General features: G+C 40.8%; 1 protein-coding gene across 4 annotated transcripts in view; it reads left to right on the forward strand.

Annotated features, from left to right (window-relative positions):
• The window catches only part of LOC145344864 (kinase D-interacting substrate of 220 kDa-like), a 135,451-nt gene that overhangs the window by 53,359 nt on the left and 62,655 nt on the right, over positions 1-19,437 (forward strand). For all 4 annotated transcript variants that reach the window (XM_080192120.1, XM_080192121.1, XM_080192122.1 and 1 more), the window contains exons 8-12: positions 3,539-3,736; positions 4,739-4,837; positions 10,003-10,101; positions 15,475-15,573; positions 17,345-17,522. In XM_080192120.1, the coding sequence (XP_080048246.1) occupies positions 3,539-3,736; positions 4,739-4,837; positions 10,003-10,101; positions 15,475-15,573; positions 17,345-17,522 (673 nt within the window). The remainder of the gene's footprint in view (positions 1-3,538; positions 3,737-4,738; positions 4,838-10,002; positions 10,102-15,474; positions 15,574-17,344; positions 17,523-19,437) is intronic.

Raw genomic sequence — 19,437 nt, forward strand, 5'->3', positions numbered from 1 at the left:
TAAGTGGAAGCATGTTATACATCTTTTGTTAAAGACTGGAAACAGTGAATGCGAAAAGATGTGATTGTAAAATAGATCCAATGCTGTAAGGAAGTTGCCAAAGAAATGACATTAATTGTGATGTGATGGAATTCGAATGGTCTGACAACGGGTCATCCAGATTCGAAACATTGGCTCAATTCTCTCTCTCACAGATGCTGTCAGACCTGTTCAGATTTTCCAGCATTTTCTGTTTTTTTTTTGCAAACAATCTGGTTCAGTTTAACATAATTTCTAGGGAGAAGGATGGAGTCAGGGCTATAGTTTGTGCTGGGACCAAAACTAGTCTCCGTAATAGTGATCACTAAACTATTATTAATTGTCATAAGAACCCTTATCCATAGTCATTCCAAATGTTTAATTGGAGGAAATTTCTGCATACCCAGTTTAGAATATCAAGACAGTCTTGACAGTTTAGAGACATAGATGGTTGAGGGACGTAATGGATCAGGTAAAAGTGGATGTCATCAGCATAGCTATGGAAACATAAAGACCTTGTTAATGTGTTCTTGGTCTGTCTTGAAGGGAGATTATTTATCATTCAGAGAGAACTTGCTGTTCAAATAATGCTCTGAGATCCTATCTATGTCTGAATAGGCAAATGGGGTCTTGTTTTAACATCTCAATTGAGAGCTGACACCTGTAGAACTGCCTCAGAATTGCACTGAACTGTTTGACCTAGAAGATGTTTCCAAATCCCATAATGTAGAGGTTTACAGAATAGAAACAGGCCCTTTGGCCCAACTTGTGCATGCCACCCAATGTTGACCACTAAGCTAATCCCAATTGCCCACATTTGGCCCATATCCCTCTAGACCCATTTTACCCTTAAAAACATCTAAATGCTTCTTAAAAGACAAAATTGTACCCGCCTCTACTACTGTCTCTGGCAGCTCGTTCCAGGCACTCACCGCCCTCTGAGTGGAAAAATTGCCCTTCTGGACCCTTCTGTGTCTCTCCCCACTCATCTTAAATGTATGCCCTCTAGTTTTAAACTCCCATATCTTTGGGAAAAGATATTGACTATCCAGCTGATCTATGCCCCTCATTATAGACGTCCATAAAGACACCCCTAAGCCTCCTATATTCCTCAGAAAAAAGTCCCAGACTATCCTTATAACTCAAACCATCAAATCCTGGTAGCATCCTAGTAAATCTTTTCTGCACTCTTTCTAGTTTAATAATATCCTTTCTATAATAGCGTGACTAGAACTGTGCACGGTATTCCAAGAGTGGCCTTACCAACGTCTTATACAACTTCAATAAGGCATCCCAACTTCTGTATTCAATGTTCTGACCAATGAAACCAAGCATGCCAAATGCCGCCTTCACTCCCTATCCATCTGTGACACCACTTTCAAGGAGCTATCAACCTGTACCCCTAGATCCCTTTGTTCTATAACTCCATCCCAACACCATTAACTGAGTGCGTCCTGCCCCGATTTGATCTACCAAAATGCATTATCTCGCATTTATCTAAATTAAACTCCATCTGCCATTCATTGGCCCACTGGCCCAAGTGATCAAAATCCCGCTGCAATCCTAGATAACCTTCTTCACTGTACCCTATGCCACCAATCTTGATGTCATCTGCAAACTCACTAACCATGCCTCCTAAATTCTCATCCAAATCATTAATATAAATAACAAGCAACAGTGAACCTAGCACCAATCTCTGAGGCTCACCACTGATAATGGGCTTCCAGTTTGAAAAACAACCCTCTACAACTGTCCTCTGTCTTCTATTGTCAAGCCAATTTTATATCCAATTGGCTACCTCACCCTGGATCCTGTGAGATTTAACCTTATGCAACAACCTATTACATGGCACCCGGTCAAGTGCCTTGCTAAAATCCATGTAGGTAACATCAAATGCACTGCCCTTGTCTACCTTCTTGATTACCCCTTCAAAAAACTCAGTTGGAAGCTTCTAACTGAGATGAGAATGCTATCGACTTGAGTGATGCTGAGAACATTCAGGAAGAATAGAAGTTGCAAAAATGGTGTAAGGGTTATGGGGGAAGGTAAAGTTGTTGAAACCATAGTGCAGGTTTACCCATGGTACAAATTTGATTTCCTGGCTTTATACGTTCAGTAATAGATATCAACACTATCTGTGTTAATCTTTTATTCCTATCCCATGGACCCATACCTTATCCAAAAAAACTTTTGTATGAGATCTTTGGAAAGTCCCAACATATTATTTGCTACCTCCCCTGTTATCTACCCGACTAATTATACCTTCAAAAAATCCATTAGTTTCATTTCATCACACTGTAGTAACGCAGAATACCTTAATAGGATGAGGCAAAATGTTCCAATATTACTTTCTCATCATGGATTCCACCATTTCTCCAATGAATCATTTCAGGCTAACTGACCTGTTGTCCCTTGTTTCCCCTCTCCTGTCTTTCTTGAATAACAATACTATATTTACGAACTTCCAATCCACTGAAACTGAATATTGTAAGCTCTTAAACAGTGCATCTCCTATTTCTCTTTTAGAATTGTGGGGTTAAGCCGTCACGTTTGTGGGATTTATTTGGCGTTTTGTTCCATTCACTTCTGCAGTCCTTTTGCTTTACTCGTTAATTGCTTTCAAGGTACCTCACTCTTGGTAAACCCTTGATTCCTACTATTTCCAGCATGTTTTTGATTTTCTGTTGTGAAGGACACAGAATGGATCCTGTCATTTCCTTAATTCCCCATTATTATTTTCTCCTGTCTTAATTTCCTAAGTGTTTTTGCTACTCTAAATACTTGTAGAATATCTCCTCTTTATTTTTTACATTTCTTGTTACTTTTTTCTCATTCAGTTTTCTCCCTTGTTATAAATTAATCAGTCATGCTGCTTTTGAAAGTTCTCCCAATCCTCAAGCTCAATTTCCTTCATGGTAATGCTATAAATCACTTCTTTTAATCTAAGTTTTCTTTTAACCTCAGTTTAGCCAATCCTATTATGATATATTCAGATATTCACCACTCTTACCTGTCATTATACCTTTTAATCTATTGTCCTAATCTTATCTTAGCCAACTATCCCTATATTTAATCTTAATACTTAAATTTCAGGCTTGTGTATGTTTCTTTCAGACTCAGTGTGAGATCATCATTCTTCCTTAGTAGTGTCATAGTAAGGAATCTTTTAATTAACCCAGTTGCATTACAAGGCAAGGTCAGAAATGACCTCTTCTATGCTGGTTCCACAACGTATTGTTCTAGGAAACTGTCTGGAAAACATTCTGTGAACTTGACCTCCAAACAACTACTGTGTGATTTGCTCAGGCTGATATGAATTATGTATTGCCTTACCTCGTGTATTCTGCTATCCTCCCCAATACATGCATGCAAAAACCTGCAGTCCTACTGACTTCAGACTGTTATGTGGATATGCTAACTAACTCCTTAAAAGGAAGAAGTTACAATGTGCCATCTATTTTGGAAAAGTATTACTTGTATTAACTTCTTAAAAACACTGTTTTCTCATATCATCTTGTAGAACTCTATGACAGCTTTAATAGTGGCAGTTAAAGGTGGCTACACTGAAGGAGTGAAAGAGCTGCTGAATTGCAATCCAAACGTCAATCTCACAGATAAAGATGGGAATACAGCTTTGATGATTGCTGCCAAGGAAGGACACATTGAGATTGTTCAGGATCTGTTGGACGCTGGCACTTACGTCAACATACCTGATAGGGTTTGTATTTCTTGTTTCTACTAATATTATGCTTTAGTCAATTCTTATTGAGGTTAACAGTGTCAATTCAAAGTTTCATTAAAATCTTGCTGTACTAAACCATGGAAAAAGAATGCATCTTGCTGGTTTATATTCCAGAAGTTTGTAATTAACGTTTTTATTCTATGTAGGCTTCTCGTCATTTAAATTCCCTCATGGTTTGTGTGATAATTTAGAACCCAAAGTTCTTCATATAATTGTTCATAAAGTTCACTGCTAAGGAATGTTTTTTAAAGTTTATTTCTTAGTGTCACAACTAGGCTACACTACACTGCAATAAAGTTAGTGTGAAAATCCCCTAGTTGTCACACTCCTGCATCTGTTCAGCTATACTGAGGGAGAATTTAGCATTGCCAATGCTCCTAACCAGCACTTCTTTCAGACTATGGGAGGAAACTGGAACATTCAGGGAAAATCCACACACTCATAGGGAGAACATGCAGACTCCATATAGACAGTGACCCAAGCTGGGAATCAAACCCAAGTCCCTGATGCTGTGAGGCAGCAGTACTAACCAATCAATGTAATTTTCTTGTTCTTCTTTTTCTCCCTGTACCACACTTCCCTGGTAGACTGGCTTGGCATCTGCTTATACTTTTTTGCAGCCTGCTACAAGGACATCTTCAACCTTTTTGGTTGACTAGCTTTTCAATTTATTTTTTTCCCTGTCTGTTTGTTAGAGAAACACCTCTTCAAATAGAATGGTCGAAATTAAGTGCTAATTTTGAAATTGGTAGGAATCTATTTATCCAAGATAGGCGTCTATTAAATGAGAGGCTTGGATAGAGTATGTAGTAATTCACCAAAGTAAGTTTAAACTTTGTTAATGTTGAATTCAATTTGTGTGTCCATATTAGAATATTGATGTATTCAGTCTTGCCTTTCTTCATTTTAATTCTGTTGTTGTGGAATTATGCTTGTTAAAGGTGTTTTCATTGTACTGTATGTGCATTTTCCTTTCAGAGTGGTGACACTGTCCTAATTGGCGCTGTTAAAGGAGGTCATGTGGAGATTGTGAGGGCTTTACTGCAAAAATATGCAGACATAGATATCAAGGGAACGGTAAGTCTAAACATAAATTAAGGAACGGAGATAATTTCTATAGTCAGCACTTTTAAAATAAAGTTAACCACAAAATTGGAATTATAAATGCAGATTGAGATAATTGAACATTTCCTCAAACATCCTGATATCTCAGTAATTGGGATGAAACACCAACTTAAATGCTTTTATTATTTAATTTTTCAATGTCTGCCCCATTATAATATGATGAATGCAGTCATCATTTATATATAAGTTTAAATTGTTGCAGTGTGCTTGCTTACAAATAAAGTGAGTAGTAGTACATTTGGCAAGATCATTTGGTGTAAAAGATTAATTTGAAAGGGAAGAAAGGAACTGCATTTATATAACCTTTCACAAACTCAGATGCCCCAAAGTACTTTTGAAGTGTTGTAGCCATTGTAATGTAGGGAATTGAGATAGCCAGCCTGCTTATAATGAGGTACCACAAAGCACAATGAGAGAAATGACCAGATAATCTCCTTTTTTAATTAAGAGGCCTCAGCCTCTTAATCTGCATAACAGGTTTGAGGTTCTTGCTTCCAAGTTGGACGAGAACGAGGCAGGTGAGGTTGGTGAGCAAGCTGCACACGGTACAGTGCTGCAGCAGGACATAGGCAAAGAGAAAAGGAAAAGGAACGTAGTAGTGATTGGGGATAGTGGGGTGAAGGGTATTGACACTGTCCTTTGTCACAATGACAAAGTGCACAGAAGGGTGTGTTGTCTGCCTGGTGCTCGGGTACGGGATGTCGCAGCTGGGCTGCAGAGGAACCTGGAGTGGGAGGGTGAGAATCCGGTCGTTGTGGTACATGTGGGTGCCGGCGACGTAAGCAAAATGCAGACTGAGGATCTGGGGAGGGAGTATGAAAAGCTTGGAATGGAATTAAAAAGTAGAACCGACAAGGTGGTTATCTCTGGGCTACTGCCTGAACCGTGTGCAGATGGGCATAGGGTTGACAGGATTAAGGAAGTGAATGGGTGGCTCAGGGATTGGTGTGGGAGGAATGGGTTTGAATTTATGGGGCATTGGCACCAGTATTGGGGTAGGTGGGACCTGTTCAGGTGGGATGGGGTTGGTCTGAACCGTGCTGGGACCAGAGTGTTGGCGAATCGAGTAAAGAGGACTGTAGACAGGGCTTTAAACTAATTATGGGGGGGGAGGGTGTGAGGGTAGGTGACCTTACGAGGTCTAAAGTTAAGGAGAGTGTACATGTAAGGGAAGAGGCCGAGGATGTCCCAATAATAGAGGGAGTAGGGGGCGTGAGTATAGTTGGTGGCGTTGCGACAAATAGGGTCCAGGTGAAGGCTGGGATGAAAGCACTTTATCTGAATGCACGAAGCATTCGGAATAAAGTGGATGAGCTGATGGCGCAGATCGACACAAATGGATACGATCTGGTGGCCATTACAGAGACGTGGCTGCAGGGTGACAGGGACTGGGAGCTGAATGTACAGGGCTATCAAGTGTTTAGGAAGGATAGACAGGAGGGAAAAGGGGGGGGTGTAGCTATGCTGATTAAGGATAGCATCACGGTGGTAGCAAGGGATGATATTGGAGCCAAGGAGCAGGGGGTGGAATCGTTGTGGGTGGAGATTAGGAACAGCAAAGGGAGGAAGACGCTGGTGGGTGTCGTCTATAGGCCCCCGAATAATGATCTGGAGATGGGAAGGGCTGTTAACGCGCAAATAAGTACGGCGTGCAAGAATGAGACGGCCGTAGTTATGGGGGATTTCAATCTGCATATTGATTGGTCGACCCATGTTGGACGTGGGGGGCTCGAGGAAGAGTTCTTGGAATGCTGCCGGGATAGTTTCCTCGAACAGTGTGTGTTGGAGCCGACGAGGGAGCGAGCTATCTTGGATCTGGTGCTATGTAATGAGGCGGGTAGAATTAGGGACCTTGTGGTGAAGGATCCTCTTGGGGAGAGTGATCATTGTATGGTGGAGTTTCTGGTGCAGATGGAGGAGGAGAAAGTGGGTTCCCGGACACGCGTCCTTTGTTTGAATAGAGGGAAATACGGTAGGATGAGAGAAGAATTGGCGAATGTGGACTGGGAGAGCGCGTTGGAGGGAGGGTCTGTTGAGGAGCAGTGGAGGATCTTTAAGGAGATCTTTCTTGGTGCTCAACGGAAATTTATTCCGATGGTCAAAAAGGATAGTAGGAGGAGAGGTAATAAGCCGTGGATAACAAAGGAGGTAAAGGAAAGTGTTAAACTAAAAGCGGAGGAATTTAGAGTAGCTAAGAGTAGTGGGCGAGAAGAGGATTGGGAGAGGTTTAAATGTCAACAAAGATTGACAAAGAAGTTGATAAGGAAGGGTAGGAGAAACTATGAAGCTGGGCTAGCGCTTAATATAAAAAAGGATAGCAAGAGTTTTTATAAATATATAAAAAGGAAGAGGCTGGCTAGGGTGAATGTTGGTCCTTTAGAGGATGAGAAAGGGGACCTAGTGGTAGGGGATGGGGATATGGCTAAGGTATTGAATAATTTTTTTGTTTCTGTCTTCACGGAGGAGGACGTGAATAATTTGCCGGGTGTTAGCGATAGAAAGGTGGTAGGACTGGAGGGTCTTAATGACATTACTGTTACTAGAAAGGCGGTGCTCGACAGACTGGAGGGGCTGATTGTGGACAAGTCCCCAGGACCGGATGGAATGCATCCGAGGGTTCTGAAAGAAATGGCGGAGGTGATAGTGGATGCCTTGGTGGTTATTTTCCAAACGTCGCTGGATTCCAGGGAAGTGCCGGATGATTGGAAAACAGCTAATGTTACGCCGTTGTTTAAGAAGGGTGCCAGGCAAAAGGCGGGGAATTATAGGCCGGTTAGTTTAACATCTGTGGTAGGTAAAATGTTAGAATCTGTCATCAAGGAGGAAATTGCGAGGCATCTTGAAGGGAATTGCTTAATAGAGCAGACGCAGCACGGTTTCATTAAAGGGAAGTCGTGTCTGACAAATTTACTGGAGTTCTATGAGGATGTGTCTAGGGCAGTGGATAGAGGAGAGCCGGTGGATGTGGTCTTTCTAGATTTTCAGAAAGCGTTTGACAAAGTGCCTCACAAGAGGTTATTGCAGAAGGTCGAGGGACATGGAGTTGGGGGTAAGGTGTTAGCGTGGATAGAGGATTGGTTGTCAAATAGGAGGCAGAGAGTGGGGGTCAACGGGTGCTATTCGGATTGGCGGATGGTGACTAGTGGAGTGCCCCAGGGGTCGGTGCTGGGGCCTCAGCTTTTTACCATTTATATAGATGATCTGGAGGAGGGAACCGAGTGTAGAGTGTCGAAATTTGCTGATGACACCAAGATTGGGGGAACGGTAAATTGTGCGGAGGGTGTGGAGAGTCTGCAGAAGGATCTAGATAGGCTGGGCGAATGGGCCAGGAAATGGCAAATGGAATTTAATGTTGGCAAGTGTGAGGTGGTCCACTTTGGTAGGAAAAATGGTAGGAAGGACTATTACTTACGAGGCGAAAAACTGCAGCAGGCGACGGTGCAGAGGGACCTCGGGGTCCTTGTGCATGAGTCGCAAAAACCCAGTTTGCAGGTGCAGCAGGTGGTCAGGAAGGCGAATGGGATGCTGGCCTTCATAGCGAAGGGGATTGAATATAAAAGTAGGGAGGTCTTGCTGCAGCTGTATAGGGCATTGGTGAGGCCGCAACTGGAGTACTGTGTGCATTTTTGGGCGCCGCACCTGCGCAAAGATATTTTGGCCTTGGAGGGAGTGCAGAGGAGGTTTACTAGGCTGATACCGGAGTTGAGGGGGTTGAGCTATGAGGAGAGGCTGAATAAACTGGGCTTGTACTCGTTAGAGTTTAGAAGAATGAGAGGAGATCTCATTGAGACGTATAAGATGATGAATGGGATGGATAGGATAGAGGTGGAAAGACTCTTCCCGCTCAAAAAAGACAATAGGACTAGGGGGCACAGCCTCAAGATAAAAGGGGGGCGGTTTAGAACAGAGTTGAGGAGGAACTTCTTCACTCAAAGGGTGGTGAATCTCTGGAATTCTCTGCCCGTTGAAGTGGTGGAGGCTGCCTCGCTAAATATTTTTAAGACACGGGTTGATGGGTTTTTGATAGGAGAGGGGATTAAGGGTTATGGGGAGAGGGCGGGAATGTGGAACTGAGCCACGACAGATCAGCCATGATCTTATTGAATGGCGGGGCAGGCTCGAAGGGCTGGATGGCCTACTCCTGCTCCTATTTCCTATTTCTTATGTTCTTTTGGTGTATTTGTAGATTGAAGGATAAGTGATTTCTTTATTCAGGAGAACTTCACTGCTATTGTTTCAAAAAAAGTGCTATATAATCTTTTCTGTCCGCCCCAGAAGGCATGTGGGCTATTAATTTAACGTCTCATTCATGGAAACATAGAAGATAGGAGGGAGATGAGGCCTGTCCGCCATTCATCACGATCATGGCTGATTGTCCAACTCCATACCCTAATCTTGCTTTCTCCTCATAACTTTTGATCCCATACACCCCAAGTGCTAAATCTAACTGCCTCTTGAATACATTCAATTATTTTGGCATCAACTACTTCCTGTGGTAATGAATTCCACAGACTCGCCATTCTTTGGGTAAAGAAATGTCTCTATCCTAAATGGTCTACCCCAAATCCTTAGAGTGCGACTCCTGGTTCTGGACTCCCCTATCATCAGGAACATCCTCCCTGCATCTATCCTGTCTAGTTCTGTTGGAATTTTGAGTCTCTATGAGATCCCCCTCATTTATCTGAACTCGAGCAAAAACAATCCTCACCTAGTCAATCTCTCTTCATCCCACCATCCCCGGAATCAGACGGTAAATCTTGACTCCCTCGAGCAAGCACATCCTTCCTCAGAAAAGGAGATCAAAACTACATACAATATTCTAGGTGTGCCCTCACCAAGGCCGTGTATTCAAATTAAGGTCTTTCTGCTAAGCAGTTCCTTAACACTGTACTGCAGTGTCAGTCTTGAATATGTGCTCCAGTTTCTGGAATGAGGCTTGATCCCACAGCCTCATTACTAAGACATAAAACTAATACAGCTGAGCCAAGGCAGATGTTTAAATTGAATGTTGCATTGTTTAGATCCAATAAAAAGGAAGTTTTCTCATCTTTGACAAAGTAAAATTTTAAGTGAAATTAGATATTTAATGATTTAATTTCTTCTAAAATTGTTTGTAGGATAATAAAACTGCTCTGTATTGGGCTGTGGAGAAAGGAAATGCGACCATAGTAAGGGATATTCTTCAGTGCAATCCTGATACAGAAATTTGCATTAAGGTATGTCTGGATATTTAACTGGAATCTATTTTGTACAAAATTAACTAAGGTGTTTGTTTTTGGTATCCTGTCACTTTTTGTTCTTTTTCTCCTCATGTCTCCTGCGGGAGAGAAGGTCCAATTCGCAACTTTACCAGATTGAATGAGCTTTAAGTTTCCTTTTATTTCTCAGTTTGAATTTTGAAGGATCCTTATGCTTGTCATAAATTACATATGTGTTACTAATGTGAAAAATCAGCATAAAACTTGAAGTGAGGAAGATACCAGATGACCTAAAAAATTTCCATAAGTTGCTTGCTGATTTAAACTTTTCCATTGTTAGCTTTGAGAAAGTAACCTTGACCTGCTTGTGGTTTTCAGAGTTGTTGTATTTGCTTATTTATTGCCCCTTAAACCTTCCTTAGTAAGTTAAACCACATAATTAACTGTGTAGTTATGATTTTAATAATGTGATAATTGTTAATAACTACTGCTCAACCTCCTCATACCCAGAAAGTAAAATATTATAGGTATGTTAGGTATATCACTCCTTCAGGTTGATTATGTGAATGAAGCTAGAGGTGGGAATGAGCTTGATTTCAGTGAAGTGGGAGCTTAGACATCAGAAATGTTCTGAGGTGTCGGAAAAATGCCACAGTCTATTTCAAATGGCATGATCCAAATCTATTCTGCATTTAATAGAGTGTATTTGGAAATACTTGGGAAACTCCCTTGGGGTTGGCAGGTCTGAAAAAGACAATTGAATGAAGATTTATCTTTGCATTCTGATTCCTCATTATGTCTAAAACTCACCAGTATCAACCCCTTGGGAGAACAGTGGATGTTGAGGGGGCTGTGAAAATTGACAACTGGAAAGTCATTATATGCTGAAATATGTAAAATTCTTCCCTAATGAAAGGCTTTTGTATGCACGTCTTGTGTGAGAGAGTGCTTCCACTCCTTTGAAGGTGATTTCCAACGTTTTGGAGGTCAGAACATTTGATTGGCAAGGCAGTCAAAGGTTATGAGGACAGATAAAGTGGAGTTAGGGCAATAAACAGATCAGCCATTAAATTATTAAATGGCAGAGCAGGCTTTAGGGGCTTAATGGCCAACTTTCCTACTCCATTTCTTATGATCTTATTTTGGCTTCCTTGAAATTATTTAACTTTCTTGCTGCAGTTTACAGAGCTTTATCTTAGACCTCTGATCAGGAATAAGAAGCATTAACAGCTGCAGTGGCTACCTTGTCCTCCACTGATGCTACACAGGACAGATGGGATGAATACAAAGCTCCAGCTTCAATGAGGTGATACCACAAATGCAGGATTTACAGATAGCTTTCCAGATATGATGAGTAACATGCCCCTAGGCTCAGACAGGTCACTTCTGACATCCGCAACTTCCTGGTATTGGACCACCTTCAAGCGGGCCAGTGGACAAATATTGCCAGTGGTCTTCAGGTCACCACAGTCCTGAATTTTCATTATTTCTGGCTCCTTGCAGGCAGTTGCTGGTGATATCTGTGCCATTTTGCAATCTGCTGTGCATATTATCATCTCTAAATTACTTGAGCTAATTAAATTAATAACTGATTAATTAAATAACGTTAGATAGACATAGCAGGGATGGTAGTGTGTTGTGACCGCAGTTTGTGGAATGCATTGTAGTCCTCAATGGCCATATCTATGAAAAGTATCTGCAGCTTGAGTAAATTCAGGTGCAGGGTTCCTGAACTGGAGTCTGAGTAACAGACTTTGTGAGGTATCAGGGAAGGAGGGAGTTACCTGGATAGTTTGTTCAGGGAGGTAGTCACACCCCATATGTTAGGTGGGATTAGTTGATCAAGGGTCAGGGCCTGGAGGCTGTGACTGTGAGGCAGATATGGAAATCCAGCATGTAATAATGGGGTCCTTCAAACTTTGACCACCATGTATGAGTGCTTGCTAGCTGTGTGAATGAAACAAGGACTGCCGGGTGAATGAGCCAACTGACCATGTTGCAGAAAGCTATTCAAGTTGTGGCTGGAGTTAGTGAAAAAAGATGTGGTGACAGTAGGGAACAGTGTACTCAGGGGAATATATATTCTTCTTTGAGACTTTGATCAGAAACTCTGAAGGTTGTGTTCCCTACCTTGAAATTGGATACAATCTTAGAAGGGGAAGAGGGGGTATGAGAGGATTTGGGTGAAAGGAGAATTTGAAATCCAGAGAAAAAATTTGAGGCAGTAGTGTACTACTAATAATGTAGTAATGTGGAAGAAGACAAGCTGAGTGGGATAGGAAGGGACAGAGGATTTAACAGTAATAGTGGTAAAATCCATGCAGGGAATTGTAGTAAAAAGAATTAAAAGTTTGAAGGTACACCATATCTACAATAAGATAAATAGTGACAATATTGAGATAGTTGTTTAGATCTATTTGCCATTACAGAAATATGGTTATAAGATAGATTAACTTTGGAAATAGGGGCTGTGATTCTCCCAAAAGTGTTGAATTGGTGAGAAACTGTTCTAGATAGATGTCAGTTCAGCTTCTCACCCGAATCTCCACACTCTGTGCAGTGCAGAGGTCTCAGTCATGAATATCATTTAAAAACCCAGGAGGGTGGGGCCTATTCATACCGGAGTCTGACTGTTCTGAAACTCTGCACATGTGCAGTGGCCGCAATCTGTCAGAGCTGGCCAGCCGGGGAGTCTATCGCTGGGCAGCCTGGGACCCCCATAGTGCTGCTGTTCCAGTGCCCCACCCCTTTCCGCTGATGGCCTGAAAGTTCTCGATAATCACATGCATATTTAACATGCATTTTGTAAAAGATTCAAATTATTCACCTGTCTTCCTTCCGGTTTCCAGCGTTGTCTGACCAGCGACTGTTCGATGGCTCTGGGAGATGCGCACGCGTTCCTGGCACATGCGCAAATCCTAGACAAGGCCTGCGATGTGCATCTCCCACCGTGACTGGCCAGAAAAGTTCCAAGTCGCGATGGGAAAATTGCGGCCAGGTATTCCAAGTTACACAGAATGGAGGGGGAGGAGGGATGGCAGAGGGGTTGGGGTTGGTGTTATGGTTGTTGGGCTCAGTGGAAGAAAGTGACTGGGTAAGGAACAGCGATTTGGTCTCCTCTGTAAGCTGAACTTGGAGCTGTGACTCTCGCCTTTTCAAGTCAAAGAGACAGGTACAACTTTATGGGCTCTTGAGGTTTACCAATGGCTGTGCCTTTCTTATCAAATAACCACTGATCTACTTCAAGGGAAAAGTTAACAGGCTGATTTTCTGTCATAAACCGCCACATTCTGTTTTTGGTTTCCAATCAGACCGGTTTGCAAAGGGATACTTCCAGTTTTGGCAGGTAGAATTATGGCATTGGCAGCGAGATGGATGTTAATGGATACTGCCCTTGACCATTTGTTACTTGGGGTGGAGGGGAGTCATAAGAGGCATTGCAGCACTGCAGGGGAAGGTGTCACAACATTGGTGGCAGTTTGGAGACTTTTAGGCATTGTCCTTCAATGAATTCCTGACAGGACCAATTAAATTGGCTAAGGTGGTCTGGAAGATGAGTTTTCAGAATGTCTTTGAGAGTTTCCTGCAACAACATGTTGTGGACCCAACTAGTGATCAAGCTTTTTTGGATCTAGTGCTGTGTAATGAAGCTGGGGTAATTAGTAATCTCATAGTGAAAGATCCACTGGAAAATAGTAGATACAATAAGATTGAATTCCATATTAAATTTAAAACTGACATATTCCAAAAGCAAGCAAGAATGCTAAAGCTTACATGATTTGATTTATTATTGTCGCACATATTATACAGTGAAAAGCATTGTTTCTTGTGCGCTCTGCAGACAAAGCATATCATAGATAGAGAAGGAAACAGAGTGCAAAATGTAATGTTACAGACATAGCTAGGGTGTAGAGAAAGATCAACTTAATGCAGGTCGGTCCATTCAAAAGCCTGATGGCAGCAGGGAAGAAACTGTTCTTGAGTTGGTTGGTATGTGACCTCAGACTTCTGTATCTTTTTCCCGATGGAAGAAGGTGGAAGAGAGAATATCCAGGGTGTATGGAGTCCTTAATTAATCCATATATATATAATTTACATATGTATATATGAGGGGCGAGCTGGCTAAAGTTGATTGGGTAAATAGATTGGGTGAAAAATAAGGAATTCATAATAATGCAATTCATTAAAAAAAATCATAGGTTGACCAGGCAAAGTCAAATCTGAACAAATGGCTGAATTTGTTTGTGTTGAAATGCCAAGGGAGCATATCCTGCACATGTGCAGTTACAGTGCCCGTATCAGGTACCTACATTAAAACAAACAAGATGGCTTGACACAGACTAACAATCACGTCCAGGATGCACATTTTTAGCTCTGTGCAGTTCGTAGCCAATTGCAAATTCTTGTATCGAGTCTACTTCCATTTATCATGTATTTCCTCTGCAGAATATGCATCTGATTATCCAGTAAACAATGAAGATATATAATCAGGGCATTTCAGTAAATTATATTCCCAACTTCCAATGAATTCAAGAGACTGGGCAATTTATTGTAATATTTGATTTAAGCACTCAATTAATTTAGAAAAAACAAACAGTATTTTGACCAAAATATTTAACAGAAATTTAATCAACCAATGCAAGACTTAACTGTGTTCCTGGAATTAAAAATTCCATTATCTACCAAATCAATGATGAAGGTGAGTGTCACTGATTGTTGAGTTGAGTGCCTTGAGAGAGAGGAATGTTTGGCACTGCAAGATGTATTTTCCTGATGAATGTTGGGGAAGTTCAAGTGTGTGTGTGTGTGTGTGTGTGTGTGTGTGTGTGTGTGTGTGTGTGTTGGGGGGGGCGGGGGCGGTGGTGGTGGTGAGTGGAGGGAGTAGTGTTTGGTACTTGAATGTAGGAAGTCACTCTCCTATTCTGACAAGGTCGTTGAACCTCCTCTGACACTATCCAACTGGAACACCTCTGTGGACATTTTGTTTGAAACGTTCGAAGAATTTTCAAAGAATTGCCTTGGTGTTGTCCATATTATAATACTTAAAATGCTACATCATCCTTAAAGAATTCTCAACTTCGTATGATATTACTTGTTGACATAATATTGAGTTTATGAAGATATTATTTGCAAATGAAATGTTCATTAATTGTGATTAAACAACATTAAATGAGTGGATTAGTTATATTTCTTCCTACTTTTTATCCCTGGTAATTTTTTGGGGGTGTTGGTTATTATGACATTATCTGTACCAGTCATTTGAGAATTTCTGCAACTCAGAGGTATTCACATCAAATTACAGTGTTGCCATCTGGGGGAAAACAGTGTTAACTTGAATGTAGAATACCTTAGTCAATGATTTTAAAATGCAATATCTTTATGCATTTTCAGGATGGTGAGACGCCTCTCATTAAAGCAACTAAAATGCGAAATATTGAGATAGTTGAACTTTTACTGGACAAAGGAGCCAAAGTGTCTGCAGCAGACAAGGTAACAGCAACCTTTGCATGAAATTTGGTGAGGAACAGTTCTGCAACATCTCACAGCATGATCTTGAAAGTCACCCATTGAAACCAAGCGAATATGACACAATGAAAATCACAATGAAAACTGGTATAAAAGAGAAATATTATATGGAACTTTAACTCTCATTTTGCTGTCATTTGGAATACAGGACAATTTACTGAGTGAAAGTTAGATCCAGTAAGCTCAAAAGAATTGTAAATTCATATGCAATGAAACTTTGATTATTTGCACTAATGAAGGGTTGTTTAAAAATTGAGGTGCAGTTGAGATTCCACTGGAAGGAGGAATGTGCTGATTAACCATTTTGGGACTGGAGGTACCTACTGTATATCATTTTCAGGTTTTGATTCTTTGCAGATCTCTCGTTAAGATTTTCTTGAGCTGACAAAAAAGCAAATTTGGAGAAAGCAAGCAGAACCATACTCCTAAGCAGCTGACTAATGCATGGTTCTCTGCTTTGCATGGTGTGTTTACTAATCCCTTGACTCTTAGGTGATGCCAATGTGTGTAAAAAGAGAAGAATAATTGATATTTTAAACAATGCTAGGAAAAAACTAGGAGATTAGTTGGAGTTTTATTTAATGTACTTTATGGTATGTAGAGGGGAGAGGAATAATATTAAGGTGTTCCATTTAGTTTGGAGCTGAGTTACTTTTACAAATTCCAGATGACAGATATGAGGATCAGTCTTTTTGTTACCACGAGTTGCTTTTGGATTTAGCTTTAACACTAGCTTTTTTGTTTGCATCAGTAACAACTTTTCAGCAGTTACAGAAATGTCTGAATGTTTGTACCAAATAGTACTTGTATGTTTTATTGCATCATTAACCTGTATTGATGCTGTCCCGCATTTAATATTGCTTCACTCTGTGAATGCAATGTATTTCTATTGTTAGCTAAAGATCAGAGGTTTTTTTTTTAGCTAGAATGCGATCATAAGAATATTTGCTTTGGGAAAACAGTGACTTTGTGTGAGATAAACCAATGTGAATAGGATCGAATCACTTGGAGCTTTAATGTGACAATTTTTCCTTCTAAAAAAAATATTGGAGTTAAATTGGATATAAACCTTGCACTCAATCAGAATTGACACTCCATGGTATGTACTCTTTTATTTCAACAGATACAAAATGTGGGTCTTGGATGGGAATCAGAACCCTAAATTTACTTCTATTTTGGGCATACTAGAGTATTATTTGGGAAGGAATAGCAAAAGTAAATTTTGCAACAAGATCTGGTTGTGCCACATGGGGATATCCTGAAGGAGTGGAGGCAGGCGGTTCTTGTTTTACTCGTGTCACAGAGAGAGATGAGACTGACCAGGGACTGCAGGAGGAATTCCTGGCAGTTCATTTAGTGCTCCCAGCACAGAGTAAGCTCAAATGAAGCTGCATGCATTACTTGAGAGTTGGGGACCATGGAAATGTAAGTTACCTTATGACAGCAGATCACTTCATCCAAGCCCACCAACATCTGGTCCTGATCTAGGCTAGTATTAGGCTAGCCACATCTAACTGCTGATAGTATCATGGACATCAATTTTTGGATAAATTTACTGACCTCGGATGCACCAATGGAGTCCAGGAGGACTTGTGGCCAAAGCATTAAGTTATAGGGTTGTTGCAGGTTTCATGGCAATTCAGCCATGAAACTAGCCATGGCCTAATGAGCCAGGCCAGACATGATTGGACTGGGAAGTATTTTTTTGTAATCTTTTCATTGTTTATGGTTTCAGAAGGGAGACACTCCACTTCACATAGCAATTCGTGGACGAAGCAGAAAATTAGCAGAATTGTTGTTGAGGAATCCTAAAGATGGCCGTCTACTATACCGTCCAAACAAAGCAAGCGAAACTCCATACAACATAGACTGCAGCCATCAGAAAAGCATTTTGACTCAGATATTTGGAGCAAGTAAGAGCTTTATTTAATTTGTGTGCAATGCCTAAATATTTAGGTTTGTGAAAAGGTTCAAAGTTGTCTACTTGAATAACAGTGCATTGTGCTTTTCTAACGGCACAAGCTAGTATCGTGTGCTGCTGAGCCATGCAGATGAGGAAAGCTAGTGCAAAGTAAGCTAATCTCAACTATGGCGCGACACTAGACCTTGACTTCCCAGCCTCAGGTGGGAAACAATTATCATAGTTCCTACTCCTGATTATTGGTTTGTGACTTCTCATTTCCACTTATCATCTTTGTTGAGCTGGGAACTGTCTGACCTTACTTTCGGGTCACTGCTAATCAATTTTAAAAGATAAAATGTTATAATAGAGTCAGGAAAATACAACTTTGGCACACAGGAAAAGACACAGTAAGAAGTCTCTCAAAACCAGGTTAAAGTCCAACAGGTTTATTTGGTAGTAAACGCCACTAGCTTTTGGAACGTTGTTCCTTCGTCAGGTGAGTGGAGAGTTCTGATCACAAACAGGGCATATACAGGCACACACAGTTTACAGAATACTGATTAGAAAGCGTGATTGTTTTGTGATCAGAACTCTCCAGTCACCTAACGAAGGAACAGCGTTCCGAAAGCTAGTGACGTTTACTACCAAATGAACCTGTTGGACTTTAACCTGGTGTTGTGGACTTCTCACTGTGTTTATCCCAATCCAATGCTGGCATCTCCACACACACACACAAGAAGAGAAAAGAGACAGAGACCATGTTTCTTTGCCTTCACCTCTTTATATTATTTATTTGCTTCCTGAGGCTCTCCCTCATTGGGGAGCAAATAGTAAAATTGATTGGAAAACCTGAGGTGTTAAGCTGTCTTCTAATGCTACAAATATATACTGAACTAGGATGCCAGAAATTGATAATAGTTCAGTGTGGCTTAAAAAGATGAGTGGCATCTTCAATGCAACTAGATGCTACAATGGATCTCCAGTATGGGCATAATCTGATGGTTGTCCACTCCGCATTGTGGGTGCAGTTCCTTGCCAAGGAGTAGGAATTTGACATGGGAATGATGGACCTTTTCAGATGATTTGAACCTGGAACTTCTGGCCAGGAATAGTACTTTTTGGTCCATTTTGTATGTTTCGTGACGAGATCAACTTGGTGGGGAGGGAAATCATGTCCCAAGTGCTGTTTACTGGTAGTCCATTGCAGGACACTTTTGAGATGCCCTTGTTCCTACACTTCAGCCTGAAGAATTATGACAGACATTTTGTCACCTTGATCAGTATATCAAGAGCATATAAATTGTTAGCTATGCTGGCAACAGCTGTAGATACAAACTGGAATAAATACTTTATTCAAAAATAATTTCAGTATTAAGAAGATTCTGATAATTCTAAACTGCTTAAGTTTAACCTTTCTGTTTGATGTTATTCAGTCCCTTTATATTACCACTGTCATGGACAGAAATGTACATTTGCAGTTGACTAAATGTTCATTATCTCTGAATTAAAGTTGGTTTTTAACTGCTATCATAGATATTTTGAACGTCTTGTATAGATTATGCAAGCTCACTTGGCAACTTAATTCTTGTAATCACATTAAAAAAACATTCCATTGGCAAAATTTCATGAGCCTTATACGGTATAAAAAATGTTATTGAAAAACAGGACATTAATTGGTAGGAAAACCAGAGGTGTTAAGCTGCCTTCTACTGCTACAAATATATACTGAACTAGGATGCCAGAAGTTGACAATAGATCGGTGTGGCTTAAAAAGGTGAGTGGCCTCTTCAGTGCAACTAGATGCTACAATGGATCCCCAGTATGGGTATAATCTGATGGTTCTCCATTCCACATTGTGGGTGCAGTTTCTTGCCAATGGGAGTAGCTACAGGTCTGAAATATCACCCAGATTTAACTAATGGCTA

Source organism: Carcharhinus amblyrhynchos, chromosome 7, assembly GCF_965287045.1.
Source record: "Carcharhinus amblyrhynchos chromosome 7, sCarAmb.v2.hapA, whole genome shotgun sequence".
Taxonomy (NCBI): domain Eukaryota; kingdom Metazoa; phylum Chordata; class Chondrichthyes; order Carcharhiniformes; family Carcharhinidae; genus Carcharhinus; species Carcharhinus amblyrhynchos.